Source organism: Cryptomeria japonica, chromosome 6, assembly GCF_030272615.1.
Source record: "Cryptomeria japonica chromosome 6, Sugi_1.0, whole genome shotgun sequence".
Classification (NCBI taxonomy): domain Eukaryota; kingdom Viridiplantae; phylum Streptophyta; class Pinopsida; order Cupressales; family Cupressaceae; genus Cryptomeria; species Cryptomeria japonica.
The window spans coordinates 18,069,533-18,089,657 of record NC_081410.1 but is presented as its reverse complement, the minus strand read 5'-3'; the positions used below and the strand labels follow the sequence as shown (position 1 = coordinate 18,089,657).

The 20,125-nt window shown below is 38.9% G+C and overlaps 3 protein-coding genes across 4 annotated transcripts in view; all 3 read left to right on the top strand.

Annotated features, from left to right (window-relative positions):
- LOC131048069 (cyclin-A1-4) overlaps positions 1-20,125 on the top strand; it is a 59,193-nt gene that overhangs the window by 13,571 nt on the left and 25,497 nt on the right. For both annotated transcript variants that reach the window (XM_057981920.2, XM_057981919.2), the window contains exons 2-3: positions 7,656-8,022; positions 8,183-8,322. In XM_057981920.2, coding sequence (XP_057837903.1) covers positions 7,656-8,022; positions 8,183-8,322 — 507 coding nt within the window. The remainder of the gene's footprint in view (positions 1-7,655; positions 8,023-8,182; positions 8,323-20,125) is intronic.
- Positions 868-2,374, top strand: LOC131855742 (uncharacterized). The gene is made up of 2 exons (XM_059207097.1): positions 868-946; positions 1,188-2,374. Exon 2 carries the CDS (start codon positions 1,190-1,192, stop codon positions 2,372-2,374), a length of 1,185 nt encoding a protein of 394 aa, XP_059063080.1. The 5' UTR covers positions 868-946; positions 1,188-1,189.
- Positions 2,402-3,952, top strand: LOC131048070 (uncharacterized). The gene is made up of 4 exons (XM_057981922.2): positions 2,402-2,524; positions 2,633-2,968; positions 3,102-3,174; positions 3,277-3,952. The coding sequence occupies exons 1-4, from the start codon at positions 2,408-2,410 to the stop codon at positions 3,804-3,806; spliced, it is 1,056 nt and encodes a 351-aa protein (XP_057837905.2). The 5' UTR covers positions 2,402-2,407; the 3' UTR covers positions 3,807-3,952.

Sequence of the window (20,125 nt, the reverse complement as noted above, 5' to 3'; positions counted from 1 at the left end):
ATTGCAAAGCTCTTTATCTTTTGGTTTGCTGAGTCAATCCCAAGAAGGAATTTTACTATTGCGGTTATTATCCACCAATCCATTATGTACCTAAGGCTTTTGGTTTTGTTACCTTTGATTTTGTAAATTTAGTGTTTTCTGCACTTTAGATTGGTATGGAGACATAACTTCAGGGGATTTCGTCTGTCTTGTAAACTTTAGCACTGTTTTTAAAATTGGAAAACATAGTTTTACTTTACTTGTAGCTGTATTGTGTGTATTTGGTTGAGTTGGCATTCTTATTTCTTAAGTTTTTTTTTTTTGTTAATCAAGTGAGAGATGAAGGCACTCCCCTTTCTATCAATTTTTTGTGAAAACTACATCAATATATATATAACTTGTGATAATTTTCCATGTTTGGGTTCTAAGTGACTACAAGACAAAATAGAGAAGTGAGATACAAACAAAGACAAAAATACATCAAATATTGGTTTCCCATGACAACATTGGTAGATACAAAAGGCAACCTAATACAATCCCTTTAGACACAAACATATTATATTCACAATGAGTAGAGGAAAAGGTCATTCACCAATGAATTCAAAGCTGTTGGAGCCATACAATCGCTTGAACCATAGTTTTAAAACTCTTTGACTCGCCTCGGACTCGCCACGGACTCGCGAGTCCTTTGGCGAGCCGAGTCGACTCGCCTAGGACTCGCGTGGCGAGTCCAGGCGAGTCCCTGTGAAAGACTCGCGAGTCTTTCGCAAAGACTCGCGCGAGTCTTTCACTCGGACTCGATAGTCTTTCACAGGGACTCGCGGGCCCAGAAAAAACGCGCCCGTGAGGCTTAAAACCAATTTTTTTTTCATTTTTTGACTTCAATTTGGGTTTTTTTTGGCTGGAGCAGGTTAGAAGGGTTTGGAGGAGTAGAGGGAAGAAGGAAAAATCAGCAAGAGAGATCTAGGTAAGGATTTTTCTCCTCCTTTTTTTTTTTCATTTGAATCATTTCATTGTTTTGAAACTGAAAAAAATCTTGAAAAACAAGGGGATATGCTGCCAAATTTTTTTCTATTTTCTTTCCTAAGTTATTTCCTCTTTTTTTTTTCTTGTTTTTGAATGCTATTTTTCCCAAATGATTCATTGTCATTTTTTTTGTTGATTTTCCATAAAACCCTGCTGATTTTTTTTTTTTCATGTTAAATCAGCAATGGCAAGTTCAACTCCAAGGGCAACCCCAAGGTCAGGAAGACAAAGAGATAAAGCTTGGAAATATGGGATTGCAGGAAGCAAAAAGGGGGAGGTCACTTGCACCGAATGCACAAGATGGATGACTGGTGGAATCAATAGATTAAAATACCACCTTGCACAAATACCTGGATATGGTGTGGAGGCATGCCCCAAATCAACTCCTGAAATTATTAGAGAGATGAAGGCCATTCTTGCTGAGAATGATATGCATAAGGAAGAAAGGCAAAAAACAAGAGAAGCCATAGCAGCTGCAATGAATCCCACATTGTCCACTTCGGGTCCCATTGGTCATAGTCGGGGTCGTCAGTCACTTTCATCTTTTGGTGACAATGAGGGTGAGGCTAGTGGCACTCCTGTTAGATCAGACCCTAATTTTTTTGTACCACGCAATGTTCCAGGTGCACAACCTTCACTTGAAGGTACAGGATGGAATAAAGAGAAGCATGAACAAGCACGGATAGCAGCTTCAAACTTTTTGTTTTACAATAATCTATCTTTCAATGCAGCAAACAATGTGTATTGGGAAAGTTTTGTTAATGCATGTACAGTGGCGGGTAAGGGGTTTAAGGCCCCAACAGGTTATGACTTCAGTGGGCCATTGCTAGAGAAAGCTGTGAAAAATACAGAAGGCGTGGTTGATGATCAGAAAAGGTATTGGAAGAGAAAAGGATGCAGCATTTTATCTGATGGATGGACAGATGGACGGAATAGGACTCTTCTCAACTTCTTGGTGGCTTCAAATGGTGCAATGGTATTCATAAAGTCTGTTGATGCCTCAAATGAAATAAAAAATGCAGAGACTTTGTGTAATCTGTTGGATGGTGTGGTTCGGGAAGTTGGAGTTGAGAATGTTGTCCAAATTATCACGGACAACGCAGCTGCATATGTATCTGCAGGTAGAATGCTTATGCAAAGGCATCCTTCGATTACATGGAGTCCTTGTGCTGCACATTGCTTGGACTTGGTGCTAGAGGACATTGGGAAGATTGGATGGGTGAAGAAGGTGGTTGAAGATGCAAAAAGTGTCACCAAATTCATCTACAACCATACTTGGGTGCTTGCTTTGATGAGAAAATACACAAATGGCAAGGACCTTGTGCGACCTGGAGTGACACGATTTGCTAGCCACTTCATCACTTTGTAGAGCATTCTTAGTGCCATTCCTCATCTTAAGCAGATGTTTGTGTCAGATGCTTGGTTGGGGTCTGCATACTCCAAAAGACCTGAAGCAGAGAAGATTGCGACCATTGTTTTTGATGATGGGTTCAATAAAAATGGAGAGGAGTTGACTGCGGTAAGTAACAAACACAAAAGTAAAGTTTATACAATCTTGTCTATTTGCTGATTTTATTTTTTAGGGGTTGATTTTGTATTAATTTAAAATTTGTTTTAATTTTTTTAGGTGACAGAACCTTTGGTGAGGGTTCTTCGTATGGTGGATGGAGAGGGCATGCCAATGGGTTTCATTTATGAGGCCATGGATAGGGCCAAAGAGGCCATTTCACATTACTATCGTGGAAATGCAAGAAAATGTGAAATCTTTTGGCGCATCATTGATCGTAGGTGGACAAACCAACTCCACCAACCGATACATGCCTTCGCCTACTTTTTGAACCCGAAATTCTACTTCTCTGATTCATTTAGGGCTGATGAGGAGGTCATGGCAGGTGTTATTACATGCATTGATAAGATGACACCTGATCCTGAGTTGAGAGACAAGGTTCTTGATGAGTTGGAGGTGAGATTTGACATTTGCAATTGCTCTATCTTTATTTATGAATTCGGAAATGTTCATTATTGAATTTGAGTTTGACACTTTGACTATCTAGTATCTATTTCTGAATTTGGAAATGTTCATTCCATTGTTCAAGATCTACAAAAGTGCAGAGGGGAGACTCTTCTCATCACAACTAGCAATTGATAGGAGAGGAAAACAACAACCAGGTAAAACATTTAGTAACTTAGTTCAACAGTGCAAGAAAAAACCTACAAACTTGATTGTTACATTTTTTTCTCAATTCTAATATTTCTAAATGTTTTTTGTAGATTTATGGTGGGAGAATTATGGTGCCGGCACGCCTAATCTTCAAAAGATAGCTATCCGTGTTTTGTCTCAGCCATGCAGTGCTTCTGGGTGTGAACGAAATTGGAGTGTCTTTGAAAGCATTCACACAAAGAAGAGAAATAGATTGTCACAAAAGCGGCTCAATGATCTAGTATTTGTTCGGTACAACCTTCGCCTTCGAGTTAGACAGGTGGAGGGTGTTTCACATGAGGCCATTGACTTGGATGAAATTGATCCATATGGTGATTGGACCATGAATGAACAAAATGATGGTGATGATGTCCTCCTTACCGAAGAAGAAATTGCAGAAATAGAGAGAGGAGCAGCACAAGATGCAGAAGGAGCAAGATTGGATGAAGATGAGGACGAAGATGAGGATGATGATGAGGACTATGACTTTGAAGAAGACTCATCTCACCATTTAGATACCACAACACCCACTGCTACTACTTCTAGCTCAAGGCCTGAAAAATTGAGCTATATTAGGAAAAATACAAAGAGGAAGATGTAGTCTTCTCTTTGGTTTGTTCATTCACATTGCTGTTTTTCACATTTGCAGTTGGACTTGGACATATCATTATATGTAATTTTGTGAACATTTATATACTTATGCTGCCATTATAGTATTATACATTTTAGAGTTGAAACTTGAAACTTGAATATGCTGCCATGAATGATGAAATTTCAAATATTGCGTGTTTGTACTTTGTAGATCATATGACATGTGTAATGTTTCAATTATGGCACTTATGTTCTCTAAATGCATTAATTTCTTTATGTTTTTTTGTAAAACTACGGTTTTTTTTTTTTGCCGAGTCTTTGCCGAGTCTTTCGCGAGTCTTTCATGAGTCCGAGTCCGAGTCCAAAATTTTGGTTTGCCGAGTCCGAGGCGAGTCCGAGATTTTCAACTATGGCTTGAACAATCACCTTTGGAGGAATTTGATTGCCTTTACAATCTTTGCTTGGTTGAATTTGTTCAATATTTTGTCATTGATGTCAAAGGTTTGTTGAAAAGAGAATTGGAATGAAATATTAGTCATTGTGCTGATTATTCATCAGATTTTCATCAGCTACTTGTTGAAATTAGACTTTCAGATTTAATGGAAAACTCAGAAACTGAATCTTAATTGATTTGCTGTTTAGTTTAGAGACTTTCAGAATTAGGCATAAACATAAAGATGAACAATAATGAAACACGACACGCAAATACCCTGGGAAAACCTCCCAAGAGGAAAAACCCAGCAATGAAGACCCACAGGTCTGATTATGCATTCAATTCCAAAAAGTAACAATGTGTATTTAGCTGCAACTCAGATCTGAGATCTGTATTCTGCACACTTGCATAAATCTGATCTGCTTCTTTATTATGAACAGGTTTGCACTAGGTTCTTACTTCCACAGGGAATAGGTATGCCCTTTCAAGTGACTATGTTTGCTTTGGGTCTGTATCAGATCTGCACCTTGAAGAACTTGCTATCAACAGCAACAATATTCGCTATGATCTTGAACAGATTCGCAAGTTCAGTAACAACTTTCGCACCTTTAAAGCAGATATCCTTTTTCTCTGTTTTGTTTATTTATTGAATGGCAAATGACTTTGTTATATATGAGTTCTAACGTGCAAGTTTTCCTTTGGGGTCGGCTCCATATTTTGGCGCCCATATTTTATATTTAACCTTAACACGTTACCTTAATTGTTCTGCCCTATATAAGGGTCACACGCTACATGGGATAGGGTCGGCCCTATAACACTCAGATACATGAGAATAGGACCCAGCTGAGTCTCCACGGTACATCAAGAAGAAGGGCCCAGACCTATAAGGATTGGAATGAAATAATAGAAATATTAGTCATTGTGCTGATTATTCACCAGATTTTCATCAGCTACTTGGTCGAACTACTTGGTTGTGTGCTTGAGCTACTTGGCTACTTGGTTGTGTGTTTGAGCTATTTGGCTACCTGGTTGAGCTACTTGGTTGAGCTACTTGGTTGTGCACTTGAGCTGCTTGGGTGTCTGCTTGAGCTGTTCTTGTGTTTGCTTGAGCGGGCTGCCTGTCCACTTCACTTGCTTGTTGGGTTATCTTGCCAAGTCAGATTGCCATGTCATCATCGATTATTCATAAGTTTAATGTTTTTTTAGACATGCTTCCTTTTGTTTAGGCTGCGATAGTCTTTGGCATATCGCTACTAAAATAAATGAGCCTTCATCACATATATTTAATTTTCTGGATGACATCAGAAATTTAAGCTTGGTGTCTCTGGTTGAAACAAAATTCATTAATTTATGCACCTATTTTAAGTGCGTCGGCTTCAGTTTCTTCCTTTGTACCATTTGTTATTGCATCTTGGTTTAGAGCTTCTTAATGAGATTCCTGGTTTGATACTATTTGTAGAAAAAGACAAACATTTTTTTTTGATCGGTACAAGAAAAGACAAACATTATTAGTGAGAGATATGATGATATTGGCTTATTGGGATTATTTCAAATATATCGTGGGTGATTTCCTTATGATTGTGATTATATACAGTGAACTAGGTTGCCATGATTTTGGGTGTGCGTTGAATATTCATTCAATGACTGGACAATGAGAGATATTGATAGGAGAAAGACGTGAGTATAGGAGTTATGATAATTCTGCTACAAATTTTTATAAAGGGGTTTAATGAAATCGGAGGAATTATGTTGTAATGTGTCCAAGGGGAGTGTAGATTAGTGTATACTCGGAGAGTGATTTCTTGAGTGACAAGAGATTGAAGAAGCCTTGTGTATAAAGAAATAGATACTTCAGTGAAATCTTTTTGTAGGATGGGTTGCAATTAGAGTCCGTTTTTATTTTCTGAGCCAAAAATAATTTTAAAATGATTTTAGCTTGAAAGTTTTATTTTTAGTATGCTCATACCATGTATTAACAAGGTTTTCTTGAACCTGAAGATTTGCTTTTTGAGCAACCAAACCTATTTGACCAGATTTGCCACTGTTAGGTCAACTCATTGACGGTTACATTGAGTGTCAATGTTGTCATGTAAACTCGTTTTCCTGTGTGCATGCTTTGAAAACCATGATGAACATTGTTAAAACTACTGTCATGGTAGTACAGAATCACAGATGCATTGAATCAGGATATAGTACAATTGTAAATGGATCAATGACCATGAATAAGATCATATAGCAAGTGTTTTGTTTGAAGATGTTTAAATTGTCATTTTAGAGCTTAATAGCTGTAGTCTCCTAGACTTAGGAGACTTGAGAGTCAATGCCACTTTCTTGACATTATGTGATGGTTTAATGTATCAAATTTAGAAATCTTATGAGCATTTGACTTTGAAAAATTTCTTTTATTTCACTTTCATATTCTTTTTTTGTGACTACATTTTTTTAATAGGACGTTATTTTTAACTTTTTTAAACGTAGTAAAATTCCAAAATTTAGTAAATATTTCTTTCACCTTCTTAAACGTACAAAACTTTGGAATCTTGTTACCATTAGGATATCTGTGAGAAACATTCCTCATTGCCAGTGGGACAAATCTAGGAGTTGGATGTGAAGTCCCCACACCCTAGGATCACCTGCATAACAAAAATAACCTTCTGGAAGAGAGAAAATGGCAAGAATAGCATTCTTGATTATGGATGCTTGAATGATTAAAAGGTACATGGGAAGACTTGCTTATCAAGGCAAGGTAGAGGGATACAATTAGACAAGATTGTGACATGTGTCTTTATCATATGTTATGAGACAACTAACTTGCCAATTATTAAATGACCTGGGACAGTAGAATTAAATGTCAAAAGATAAGAGAAGAACTTCTCTAGAACCTTCTAGAAAGATTCCGTAGGACCTAAGTTAACTTGAGCATGTTAATAGATCCCCACTAAGGAACTAGTTATGTACAAGACGTTATTCACACCAAGAACAAATATTTTTTTTGTCATTGTCAGTCAATCCGTTTTATTCAATTACAAACAAGGACTTTTAGGTCTTTTTATTCTCTAGTATTCTATATCTATGGTTTCCTGTACTCTAGACCTCTAATTATACCACAAAGCTTTTAGGATTTTGCCCTTGCTCATTAATATTTTCAAAAATTGAAGATATTTTATTATTTTTACCATGCAGCCTTATCTTGAATTTTTGTTGGATATGCGTGTGATGTCTTAATGGGTAAGTTTGTGCCTTAAATATGAGTATGCCACATTGTAGGATTAATTAACAGGTAATTTGAGAATATAATAAAACTGACTATTTTTGTGTGAGCAAAAAATTAATTTACTATTTCCTATTCTGAATTATGAATGTGATCATGAACCATCTTTCTTAGCATGTGATTGAAAATTCATTACAACATCTTTTTTTGCCAAGGGTTCTGCCCAAGCTACGACTTCTAAGGTCAGGAGTAGAGTGATACCCTGTGGCAGAGATTCTGAAATTGACAAGATAAGTGCAAAATCTTCTCTCCCAAAACACCTTGGAAAGGCTAGGGCTGTTTTGAAGGCTCCGAAGGGCAGTGCTGCTTCGAGTAGCTCTGTTTCCTCTTATCCAGATGAGAGTACTTCATTGTCAGGTGTAGTGGAATCAAAGATAAAAATCACAGCTATTTCTGACTCTTCAGTTTCTCCAAAAGTTGTATCTATGGATGGAAGTTGCTTGGATATTGCTGCGCTGGAGAGGAAAACCGCACAGAACTTGAGCATATCAAAGAATCATTCAAAATCAAAGTCTTTGCAAGGCAGGATTATTGTTTTGCCTTCTGCTTTCTCATTTGTAGTCTTTTATCTTGTGTTGTCTAATGTGATAGATCCAAAATGGCTTTCATCATTAAACTGGACATGTTTACAATGCAAAATTTTCAATGTGTTGCTTACTTGTAATGATGTTATTTGTTTCAGTCCATTCTTTGGAGGAGAGTTCTCTGGAGGTTGCAGGGGGGGAAGGATCTCAATATATTAACATTGATTGTGCTAACAAAGATCCACAGATGTGCACACCATATGCTTCTGATATATATGAGCACCTTCAAAAAATTGAGGTAATTGAATTTTTGTGGGATGTAATGATGACATTTTTAGTTAGATATAAGGTTATTCAGATGAACATTTCTTCCCATGCTATCTGCATTGGGTTAGCAGTGTAAAAATCACATTTTAACTGGATTTGCTGACTAAAAACTGCTGGAAAAGTTCAATCACCAACAATATAGTGGTTCTGAATAATGGTAATAATTGTTTGATGCAAAATCCTCATGCTTTTATAGGATAGTCAGTAATTTTACTGGTGGTTTATAAATTATAGGGTTTCAGGTTATTGATGTTGTGTAGGCTGCTACTGTTGGTTTGTGTTTGCCATTTTTCAAAATTTGGCTTATGCTCTAGCTCAACAGTAAATAATCCATGCAATACAGAATGAGTTAAGAGGAGATAAAATGAATATCATATAATGGGACATTCTTGTGCTTTTTTTTCATACAGCTCATTTGTTGGACTTGGGAACAAACTTTATTTCATAAGTTTGACACAAGGATTAGTAAAGATGTCTTTTGCTTTTAGTTCTTGTCTCATATCAATTAAATTTTTTTATAATAATTTTTACTATATTAAATATGTTAGTATTAGAAAAGCAAAAAGACCTGCAATTACATCAAATTACCGAATAACCTTATAACGCCTAAGACAGTCTATGCTAGGCAATGATATTTCTCTTTATTTTAGATTTACAAATTTTGTGGGTAGGGCCCACACGTGCATTATTAAAAAAGTAACAAAAGTCACTGAAATCCTCTTTATGAGCAATTACAAAACCAGTCTATAGTGTTGAGGATACAGTAGCTTCAGTCAAAATTCATAAGGATGACTGAGTTACCGTAATTGTCTAATTGGCCATTGGCCTTACAAATTACGTATGCCAGCTATTAATAAAAACGATATTAAATGTTTATACGTGCCGTTTAATAAATATGCAATTATTAATGATTACTAGACTAAGTGCTGAAACCGATTATGTTTGAATCGGTTCAACTAATTAAGGTTTGTTAATAACGATTACGTGTTGTTTATTATCGGGTTCTTACATAAACCGATTGTGTAATTCCGATTATATTTGAATCGGTTGGTAACTGATTCAAGTTGTGAATGGTCATCAGGTTCCATGGTGAAGAATCACGACTTTATAAGAAACCTTCTTATATCATACATTAGCACATGCGTTTTCTCTTGACAGGAAAAGCAACAAGTACACGATATAAGGGAAGGTGATTGATAATAAACAGTGATAAAGATAAGAGGTGGACATATATATGTGGTAGTCAATATCCATTACACGGTGAACACACATTAACCCTGCAGATAGGGATCACGTATGATACACGGTGAATAAAATAATAGAGCAGTCTGTAATTATTATCAATTCTAAGGAAGTACGATACATTACAGATCGTGACATATAGAAATATATTACAGATTGTGACATATAGAAACATAGTGCATATCATGGCATATACATACAACAGATCGTGTGATATACAATAAGTGCAGAATTTAAATACAGTAGGTCATAATCTTCAGTGAATATGGAGGTCACACAGCAGATCGGTGACATAGACAACAAGCAGATTGAATTCTACGAACTGATCTGTGGTACACACACACATCATATTTGAAGGATTTAATTTGATATCAGATTGTGATCAAGGCACAATTAAATTTCAAAATTACCTGCTTATCCAAATCTGATCAAAACTTGACATATAGTAGTCATAGATACCCTAGCTTATACCAACCTAAGGTCAATTCCCATAAATAGGAAGGCCAAACAAAATAACTAGATCTTAAACCTTTCCTTACACCAATCTCTCCCTTTCTGCCTGGGTAGGGAAGAATCATTCGATGTGAATGCTCATCTTTTTTCTTTTGAACTTAGTCCCATTTTGACTGGATCTTGGGGTTTTGGCTGATCCAACCTCAACACAAGCTCATCCTTGCCAGATGAAGACCCTTGTGCGCTTGCTGGCACAATTATAGTTGTAACTATCGATTGGCTAGGTACCTCTTTTGTTCCTTTTGGGATGATTGTCTTGGCCCCTTGAACACTCTACAAGGGCAACCTTGTTGACCCCCCAACAGTATGTGATAGTAACTCTACGCATGAAACATTTGGTGCGACCCCCAACTCGTGCAACCATGAATCAATCCTTGCATCCGGCTTGCGAGTGCCTTCACCGGAAGGTACAAGTAGTCGCCAAGTTGGCTGCTCTGCCGATGGTGTTACTGCCATCGAGGGTGTCATTGTTGAGGGTGCTACTGCCAAGGGTGCCAAAGGTGTCACTGTCGAGGGTGTTGGTAGACTTGTCCTTGCCACGGTCACCCCTACTATTTCCACTTCATCACTATCTGTCTAGGTTGCTGCCTCAGCGTCCTCATCATCATAGTTCCCAGTGGCATCCAATGTGCCCAAAGATACATCATTTGGAATAATTGTATCCCATACACCCTCAGGTGTCTCCTCGTAACTTGCACATCTTCCCCAAACACATCTTCCTCAGGCACCTCCTCTACAAGCACCTCTTCTGCTGCAAGCACATCCTCAACTTGCACATCCTCCACCATGAAGTCTATTGTAGGCACCACACTTCCATGAGTCACCATTCTAAAGGTGTACTCAGTGCTCTCTCTCTCAAAGGACGACATCTCCACCATTTCCTCCTCCGGGCTGCTATCAGTCTAGTCTACACTACTTTGCAACTCTTGTTGTCGTATCTTTTTGACAGTCTCACCACCACTCGTGAGGGTATCCAGGTGCTTCAAGTAGAACATGGCAGGTTTGGATGGGTCCACCCTACTGAGGGGCTAGTAATGTCCCCATTTATTTGGAGGGACTTGTGTTCTGAGTGCTTCTAGAAAGAAGCCGATGGAGTGGTGAGACATGTAGAATGTCTTGTGCTCCAAACTCAAGAATTCCTAAATACTCTGAGATAATATCGACACCCAACTATACACCTTCCCATTCATTAGCCCGTTCATTAGGTATATCATCCATAGGGCATTGTCAGAAGCTCTGCTAGCTCTTGTTAGGCGACTCTTTATCAAGTCCACGAGACACCTCTATTCAGCTGTTGCTATGAAAGTCTTCTTCATCCCTCAATTGCTGCTACTGTTCCACATGTTGTCCCATTGCTTTTGTGTCAAATCGCTTCGACGCACCAGTTTTAGCATTTTGTCCTTCTCTTGCATGGTCATTTTTGTGGAGGGTTTGGCTACCTTGATGCCCATTGAGGGAATCCCAAATACCCTCGTGAACTCACTCGACCAGAATGAAATAGTGATTCTGCAACCTTGGAAAGTCATGGTGGACTTTTTAGAATGGCAATCATAACCCATCGCCAGAGCCCTCAAGCTCAAACTCTCGTATGTTGAATACAAGCATTTTAATTGCCTTATCAACCTCCATCATTCACAATGAATCTTTCACAGGATGGTCATCTGGAGTGTCTTGCCACCATGTGCAACACCTAATGCCGTTTAGACTTTCAAACATGAGACTCTCCACTGAACCCTATCATCCTTCTGCATGTGAGGCCGAGTCTACTTCCCTTTATCGCTTGTTGTGGCCATGTTTGAAATTGCAACTGGTGATTTTGTGTCGTCTTTCTCGTTTTTATCACTTGTCGGGTCGTTATTATAACTATCTCCTCTTTTGGCCCGATTAGAGTTGCCAATACTTGTTCAAACTATATTCCCAACTTATTCGTACAACTTTCCTTGTTTGGTTGCCACGTACCACTCTCTCAGATTGTATGGCCTTGGTACAACTTTGTTCGTACAATCTACGTTCCTCATACAAACCCTTTGTTATGTTCATGTGTGGTACTCTTCGTACGGTGTTGTTGCTTTCCTTCGCGTACAGTTTTTGTCGTATGGTATTATTTGTCCCTCGATCGTACGGTCTTTCAGCCTTAGTCTCCCCTCCGTACATAACCTAGGCGTATTGTTGCAATGATGCTTACACGGTGTATAACCCGAACTCATATAGTGCACAATTTGAACTGGTACGGTCTTTCTGCCTTTGTATTTCCTCCGTATGGAACCTTGGTGTACGGTTGCAATGATGCCTGCACGGTGTATATCTCGAACCTTTACGGTGCACAACTTGAACATGTACGACTTGAACCTGCACAATCTGAATCGTACGACTTGAACCTGCAGAACCTAAATCCATACGATCTTCTTGCTTGGCTAGGTGTTCTTTTCCATACGATGTACGGATCCACTCTATCCACCCTTCTTGTTCATACGGAGTTGTGCCCAATTTTGCATACGGCTTCTATCCTTGGTTTCGTACGACATCCTTTTGCCACCCTTTGCTTGACGTACGACGTGATCACATTTGGCTTTTCGTGCAACGAACAAAGTCAATCCGTACAATCCTTCCAATTTGCATATATGTCAGAGTTCTCTGCCCTATGGTGGTGTTTGCTACGTATGATTGTCTTGCATTGTATTGTTTCCACTTTCCTTTGTACAATTTTTTCTCTTGTCCTTCCAAGCTTTGAACTTTGGTGTTCTTGCCTTCGCTAATTTGACTTGTATGAAAAAATGAACCTGCTGGCTTGCTTTATAACAACTTTTTTCCTTTAGGTTTAGGTTTTTAATTACATACTTTATGGGATTGACAAAAAATAATCGCCTTCTAATATCATTAATATGGGACTGACAAAAAAAATCGCCTTCTAATATCATTAACTCTTTTTGTTCGAGCTTCTTTTATCATTAACAACTTTTTTCCTTTAGGTTTAGGTTTTTAATTACATACTTTATGGGATTGACAAAAAATAATCGCCTTCTAATATCATTAATATGGGACTGACAAAAAAAATCGTCTTCTAATATCATTAACTCTTTTTGTTCGAGCTTCTTTTATTTTTTTCCCTTTGTATAATATTTTCCCTAAGCTCCATACCTTTAATTTTCTTTCTCAATTCCTTTCTCACTTTTGCCACATTTAATTTTTTTCCTAAAAACATTTTCCTACGTTTCATTTTTAATTTTCTAATTTTTAGCATTTTATATTTTTTTCCCTTTTAATTTCTTGAAGTGCAAGCAACTTTTGCTTACCTTCCCCTCTTCTCTTTCTGAGTTCCTTGTCTTTTTTCCTCTGTATTTTTTAATTTTCGGAATGCCATAGTGAATTTTCCTTCATGATTTCCTTTCCTCCTTGTTTGTCCTTTGCTTTTTTGTCCTTGTGTCGCCATCATCAATTGTTTGTTGCTTCGTCTCTCTTGGCTTATCACGGGGTCTCAATTTAATCTCCAAATCATATCGCCACCAACAGGTGAACAATGGACGCTTATAGCACTCCTGCTTGCAACATGTACCTACAGATTCCAAATTAAAATTTTTGTCAAGCAAGGGTGCTGGCCTAGTGCCTTTGTATTGTTCGTCGATGTATTGACCTCCATACTTCTGGTACCATGTTACTTCTACTCCATTGATTCGTGGTGGCCCAACTGGGTTGGGAATCACTTGCCATAGCGAGTTGGATGTAGGTTCAACACCACCATTGTGCATTTTTGCAATAAAGCTGGTGCAGGAGCACCTAATAGGTCCTCATGGCACAATGAGGTCGAGTTGGCACAAGGACAATGGTTTTGTGTTTATTCTATGTAATAAGGTTAATAATGACCATTTATGATGTAATAAGTGTCTATGAGTCCCTTTGTTAAGGTTTTTGAGTCCTAAAGTTGTATTGTTGACAAAATTGTCATAAGTTGTCAATATGGTGCAAATATGTGAAAATGAGTCATGTAAGGGAATTTATGATGTAAAAGGGGTTATTTGATGTATTTGGACCTATTTGAATCATTATTGGGTCATGGAAGTCATAGATAGGGTCTATGTTCAATTTGAAGCAAAAATTGTCAAAGTTGTTCAATTTGAGAATGATAGAGGGGTGAACCCCCAACAGTTTGGTCTTTATTTCATTCTTTTTCATTAAGTCTTGAGGGAGATCTACTAATTTTTGTAAAACACTGTCAAAACCCTACTAGGGTAAACAGTGAGGTTGTAAAATGTATTGCACCTCCATTTCACGATGATCAAAGGCCAAATCTTGGTGGAATGATTGGCATGTGCAAACAAGTTGTAGAGTGACTGAAATTGTGTCTCAGTCAGAGTATAACAGAAAGAGAAGGGTGTAGATGACGAACTACATGCAAAGGGGTCATTGGGTGAGTGAGGGAAGGAAGCAAGGAGTGTGCGAAGAGGTTATTGAAGTGTGTCAAGTGGTTGCAAGCCAAGGAAACAACCCAAAAGTAAAAACACATTGACTGTTCCAGAATAACAGCGAGTACATTAGTTTGTCAATGAAACAAGAACTCACGTGTTTGCATGAATGAATGTTGTTTGGGTTTGTGGTCAGGGTTTGGAGGAGTGTAGGGAGGCCCTATTGAGTACCTAATAACCTTTGAAGGCATTGAGAAGTGAGATGGAAGGCAAAGTCTATGACTGTCCCTGCACTTAGTTGACTGTCTTAATTTGACAGTGATAAAACGTCTCCATTTTTTGTGTAAGATCGAGTGAGTGTTGATGTGAGTTAGAGTGGGGAGTATTGAGGGAGGTCTAGGAGGTTCTTTGAAGCCTTGTGTAGTGTTTGAAAGCCCTTGAGTGAGGAAAGATTTATGTCAACATGACTGTCCTAAATGAGCGTTGTTGCTGTCTAGACCGGTATTGTTGCAGCAGTATTCATTGTGAGTTCTTGGGAGGTTGGATGGGTAGAGAGAGCCTTGTCTAAGCATATTGGGAGTATTTGAAAGTGTGTCTCAAAACAAGAGTATTGTGTTTACATAAAGATTGTCCAAATGATGTGTTTAAGACCATTGGAATGAGTCTAGGCAATCGGGTGTCCTGAAGACTTGAAGGGTGGATGTAGGAGTTGAACCTTGTGAGTTTGGTTAAGGAAAGGAGTATGAGAATGTGTGGATGATAACCCTTAGGTTGGTGGATGATTTGTGAGTTTTTGAGTCCTTGGTAAGGAAAGGTGTTGATGAATTGTGAGTAAGAACGCCTAAGTGAAGGAACACACCTGCTGGATAGGTGAGTTGGGATAGGTTGTCCCTTAATTGGTGAGTTTATGTGTGGATGCTCTGCATCAATAGCAATCCTTGGCCTTGATTACCAACTTCAGACGCAGATCAAGAGTCTTTTCATATTCTATGAAGTCAATTTTTGCTTCGAAGTCCTCCACGGGTTCTCCTTTCCCTACATGTTTGTTCTTTCTTTTCCTCTTAACTTCCTCATCGATCTCATATGCCAAGTATCCTTGGTGTGGTCCCTTGTACAATGCCTTCAGTTAACAGTATCCACCAAGTCTTACCCATAATGCTAGTGTGCCAAAGTAGGCATTTGTTAGGTGTTTGTGTATGTGAGGGACGACAATGCCTTCCATGTGCTTCCTGACCAACCTCTCCTCAGGTAATGTTATAGGTTCGGTCCAAGCCTCATTTGGTCTATAAATTTGCTCATTGATCACTGGGTCTTCCTCCAAGGCCTCCCTTTTGATCGTCTAATCTCCCTTAGCAGCATATCCCATCATATAGACTCCGATGGTAGGTCCTCTCCTTTCTTGATAAATTTTGAGTTTCGAGTCATTCACAGAATCCCGAATGGGGTTATTGTTGAGTGTTGCTAGTTTGATTGCCCCATTCTGACCAACTTCACTTACTTTATAGGATCCCAACTTATGAACTCTAAACTTCTCCGGTTTGAGTTTGTTGCGACCGTTACACTTCAACATTAACTGTCCTGGCCTGAACTTCTGGCCGGAAGTTCATTTTTTAGAGATGTTTATCATGCCAGAGTTTCTGCCGGTGTTGGACAATCTCCGTCCTATTGTGAGGTATTCACACATTGCCCCATTGCAAATGGGGACCCCCACTTTTTTTTTTCTTTCTGCTTTCTAGGTAGTGTTTGAGTCTTTTGCTATTAGCCTTTGCATTAGAGAAGTATAGGTGCTCAAATGGCTAGGAGTCAGGTGGATAGTCTTGCAGGAGTATGAAGTAAGTTTATAAAGTCTGGGGTCACTTCAAGTGCCACTCTTGGGGAACCAATTTCATCTTCAAAGCCTCAGGAGTGAATTTCACTTTCAAGCTTTCATAAACAAGGTTGGCAATAAAGGAATGAAGCAAATTTAAGAACACTTACTTCATGAGTTCACGTTTTGGAGCGAAATTCCAACTTCATGAGTTTAGCTTTTGGAGCGAATTTCTAACTTCATGAGTTGGGGTATTGGAGTGAATTTCACCTTCAAGGCTTCATGAGCGAAATGGAAAGATAAAGAGATGAAGGAACCACTTCATGTGTAAACATTCACAAGCAAACTTCATGACTTGCTGCCTTGGAGCAAACTTCACGACTTCACCTCTTGGAGCAAACTTTATGAGTTGCCAGTTTGGAGTGAACTTCATGAGTTGGACTTTTGGAACGAATTTCTTCATGTTGAAAGTGGAAGAATGAGGGAAAGTCAAAAGGTGCCTACTCCATGGTCAAACACTCAAGCGAGCTTCGTGACTTCATGTAGTGGAGCGAAATCCATACTTCATGAGTTGCCACCTTGGAGTGAATTTACAACTTCATGAGTTGCCTTCTTGGGAGCGAATTTACAACTTCATGAGTTGCCTTCTTGGAGCGAATTTACAACTTCATGAGTTGAGCAAGTGGAGCGAAATACACACTTCATGAGTTGATGATCCCAAGCGAACTTCATGAGTTGACAAGTTGGAGCAAATTTCATGTTGGAGACATATGAAGCGAGTTTCATACTTCATTAATCAATGAAATGGAGCGAATTTTATACATAATACACTTCATGAGTAAGGGAAATAGAGCGAAATTCATGATCAAAGGTAGGAGAGCGAATTCAAGTGTATCGAGAAGCATGAGTGTACTTCATGAGTTGCCATCTTGGAGCGAACTTCAGGAGTTGAGGATTTGGAGCAAATTTCTACAAGGTGAACTTCATGACTTAGATGATTGGAGTGAATTGATTGAAACAAGCTTCACATGCACACCATCTAGAGCAATCTTTATCTTCAAACATGCATAAACGAATTTCAGCTTCATGTTCAAACCTACATGAACAAATCTGAACTTCATGTTCTAAGCCGCAAAAGCGAATTTCAAAGTAAATTCAAAGGCAAGACAAGGGCAACTTAATGAACATCAAGGGTGGAATAAACTTCAAGAGCTCCTCCCCAAAGAGCGCTAAAACAACTTCAAGTGTCGCTTCATGAGGGCAAATTCTCTTTATATGCTCTTATTAAACCTATATATCAAGTGTATTTGATACTTGCTTGTTTGTTTTGCAGGAGATGGAAAAAGAAATAAGGAGATCACACAAGAAGCATTCACTTACACAAAGACATGATCTACAACATCAATGACATGAAGGGAGTCACAGGAGAAGGAATTCCGAAGGAGAAAGGTAGTGATGACATCAGAAGTTCATTCCAAGGCAACATCAATACTTCAAAACTAAGATTTACACCTTGCACTTACATGATCAAGGCATTCGAGAAGACAGTTTCAGAAGAGTTAATCAAAGTTAGAAGATCATCGTCATCATTGCTGAAGTTGAATAATGTTGAGTATCAAGAGATATTCCTTCATGATGATCTATCAAACCTACAAAGTGCTAGTTGAAGTGGCATCCTAGTCATCATCCGAGTCACTACACCAATCCGAGGGGTCCACATCAACGCGTCCAAGTTCAATGCATCAAGCTCATACATGATGGCACAAACTCCGAGGCACCTACCCTTGTTATCTATTGGTCATGCCAAAATGTTGTAAATATTTCATTGGCCAAATTGAGTTTGTTGTAACAAACCCTAATTAGGGTTTCTATTGTAAAATCTTGGCCATTGATCTGAGCCGTTGAATTGTATCGAGAGCACTATAAAAGGCTCAGGCTCTTCATTTGTAAAGGCTGATAGTGAATAGAATAGAATAATAGATAGCTTAGAAGAATAGCCAGATTAGAATATAAGTTAGAGTAGGAGGAGAAGGCAAAGATTGTTGCCAAACCTTGTTGTAAAGAACAATTGATTTCATTGGAGTTATGGTGAATTTGATTTGTTACTTCAACAACTCGCGTGGTCTTTGCTTCTCTATTTGCTTTCATGTTGTTTAAATTGAGTGGAGGAATTTGTTGAATCTATTTGTGTGGAATCTGTTTTGTCCATACCACTAGCCTCTTGCTGATTGTAAGTGTGCCTTGTGTGATCGATGTTTGATGGTATTGATTCGTATATCTTTGAAATATCCTTAGAAGATTGCACTAAGCTTGTGTCAAATTGTTCAAGTTGATGGTGAGACCTCGCTTAGTAGGATTCTACCTAATCATTCACTCATCTTCCTACATTCTTAGGATTAGAATAGACTCTCTCAAGCCCTCATCTTTTGCCATTTTTTTCAAACTCCATAGTTCAGGATCAAAAGCATCACCATATTGTAACATCAGATGATCTAAGTTCCAGCGAATCAAGCATTTAGGCATTCAAATGTAAGTCCCCTTGTGTTTCCAACATGATCACATCAACCAACAGAGCTTATCCACACGTAGTGACCCTACATTCATGAACCTTGGAGTCTTCTCGAGTGATCCTTAAGCTAATCTTTCAACATCCAAGAGATTTTGTTCAAGAGAGGATATGATACTCTTGGGTATTTTATTTTGTGTTAGCATGTGCGTAAAAAACACATCAACACGTCCCCCATTGTGCCATTACCCGTCGCTCATCCAACTTGGTGATATTCAAAAGATGTTTCTTCAAGCTCTCGGTGCCTCTTAGGCAGTTCTTCATGGCTATTCGTAGATTGGGTACCATGTATTCTATCAGAACCATTGCCTCCTGCCCGTACATGAGTTGGAATGGAGTATATCCCGTGGTGTACTTGGTGCGGTATGCCTAGAGCACCACTAGGATTCTTTCTTCTTAGTCTTCCTCCTCGATATCGCATGATTTATATATGATAGAAACAAGGACTTTACTTGTTGACGACCTGGACATTGGCTCGGGGGTAGTATAGGTTGGAGAGGTTGTGAAATATTTTTCTCCGTTGTCATGGCTCGACTGATGTGGTTCACAAAGTGCACTCCCTGGTCACAATCTATTCGTAAATAAACCGTGCCTATTGATGGCAGTATTGTCCAGGAGTGGTCTTGCTTCTATCCATTTTGTGAGGTACTCCATCGCCACTACATTGTACTTACACCGATGCATGTGACTCACCTTTAGTGGTTTGATGAAGTCAAGACCCCACCTTTCAAACAACTCCTGGGGCTGCAAAGGGAATAGTGGCATGAAGTCTCGCTTGAGTGGCTTGCTAGCTCTTTGACATGTGTCGCACCCCACTACCCACTTGCGTGCGTGTGTGCAGTGTCAGTCACCACAATCCTGGCAATAGTACTTTTCGTGCGGTGGCGTCTGGTCCCATGTGACCTCTTGCCAACCCCTCAGGAGACTTCTTCAACACTCCTAGGATCTCCTCTTGCATCATGCACCTCTGTAGTACTTGGTTTGGACCCATCTTGTACAACTACTCATTAATAAGTTGGAAGGTTTTACTCTTAAGGGCTAGTTTCCTTCTTTCACTTGGAAGCATGTCCCTTGGGAAGGTGGAAGTGGACAAGTACTCCCCTATATTCTTGCACCATGGTGGCCATGTAGCAATTTGGAATAGGTGAGCGTTGAGAAAGTCCTCATTCACCCCGTCAAGTAGTTTTTCTGACTCAATCCGCGACAATTGGTCAGCAATGACATGACTCTTCCTTGGCCGCATGAT

Coding starts and splice junctions, on each gene's coding strand:
- LOC131855742 (XM_059207097.1), top strand. CDS start 1,190: ATGGCAAGTTCAACTCCAAGGGCAACCCCAAGGTCAGGAAGACAAAGA.
- LOC131048070 (XM_057981922.2), top strand. CDS start 2,408: ATGTTTGTGTCAGATGCTTGGTTGGGGTCTGCATACTCCAAAAGACCT. Junction 2,525..2,632: donor ATGGAGAGGAGTTGACTGCG/GTAAGTAACAAA, acceptor TAATTTTTTTAG/GTGACAGAACCTTTGGTGAG. Junction 2,969..3,101: donor AGGTTCTTGATGAGTTGGAG/GTGAGATTTGAC, acceptor CCATTGTTCAAG/ATCTACAAAAGTGCAGAGGG.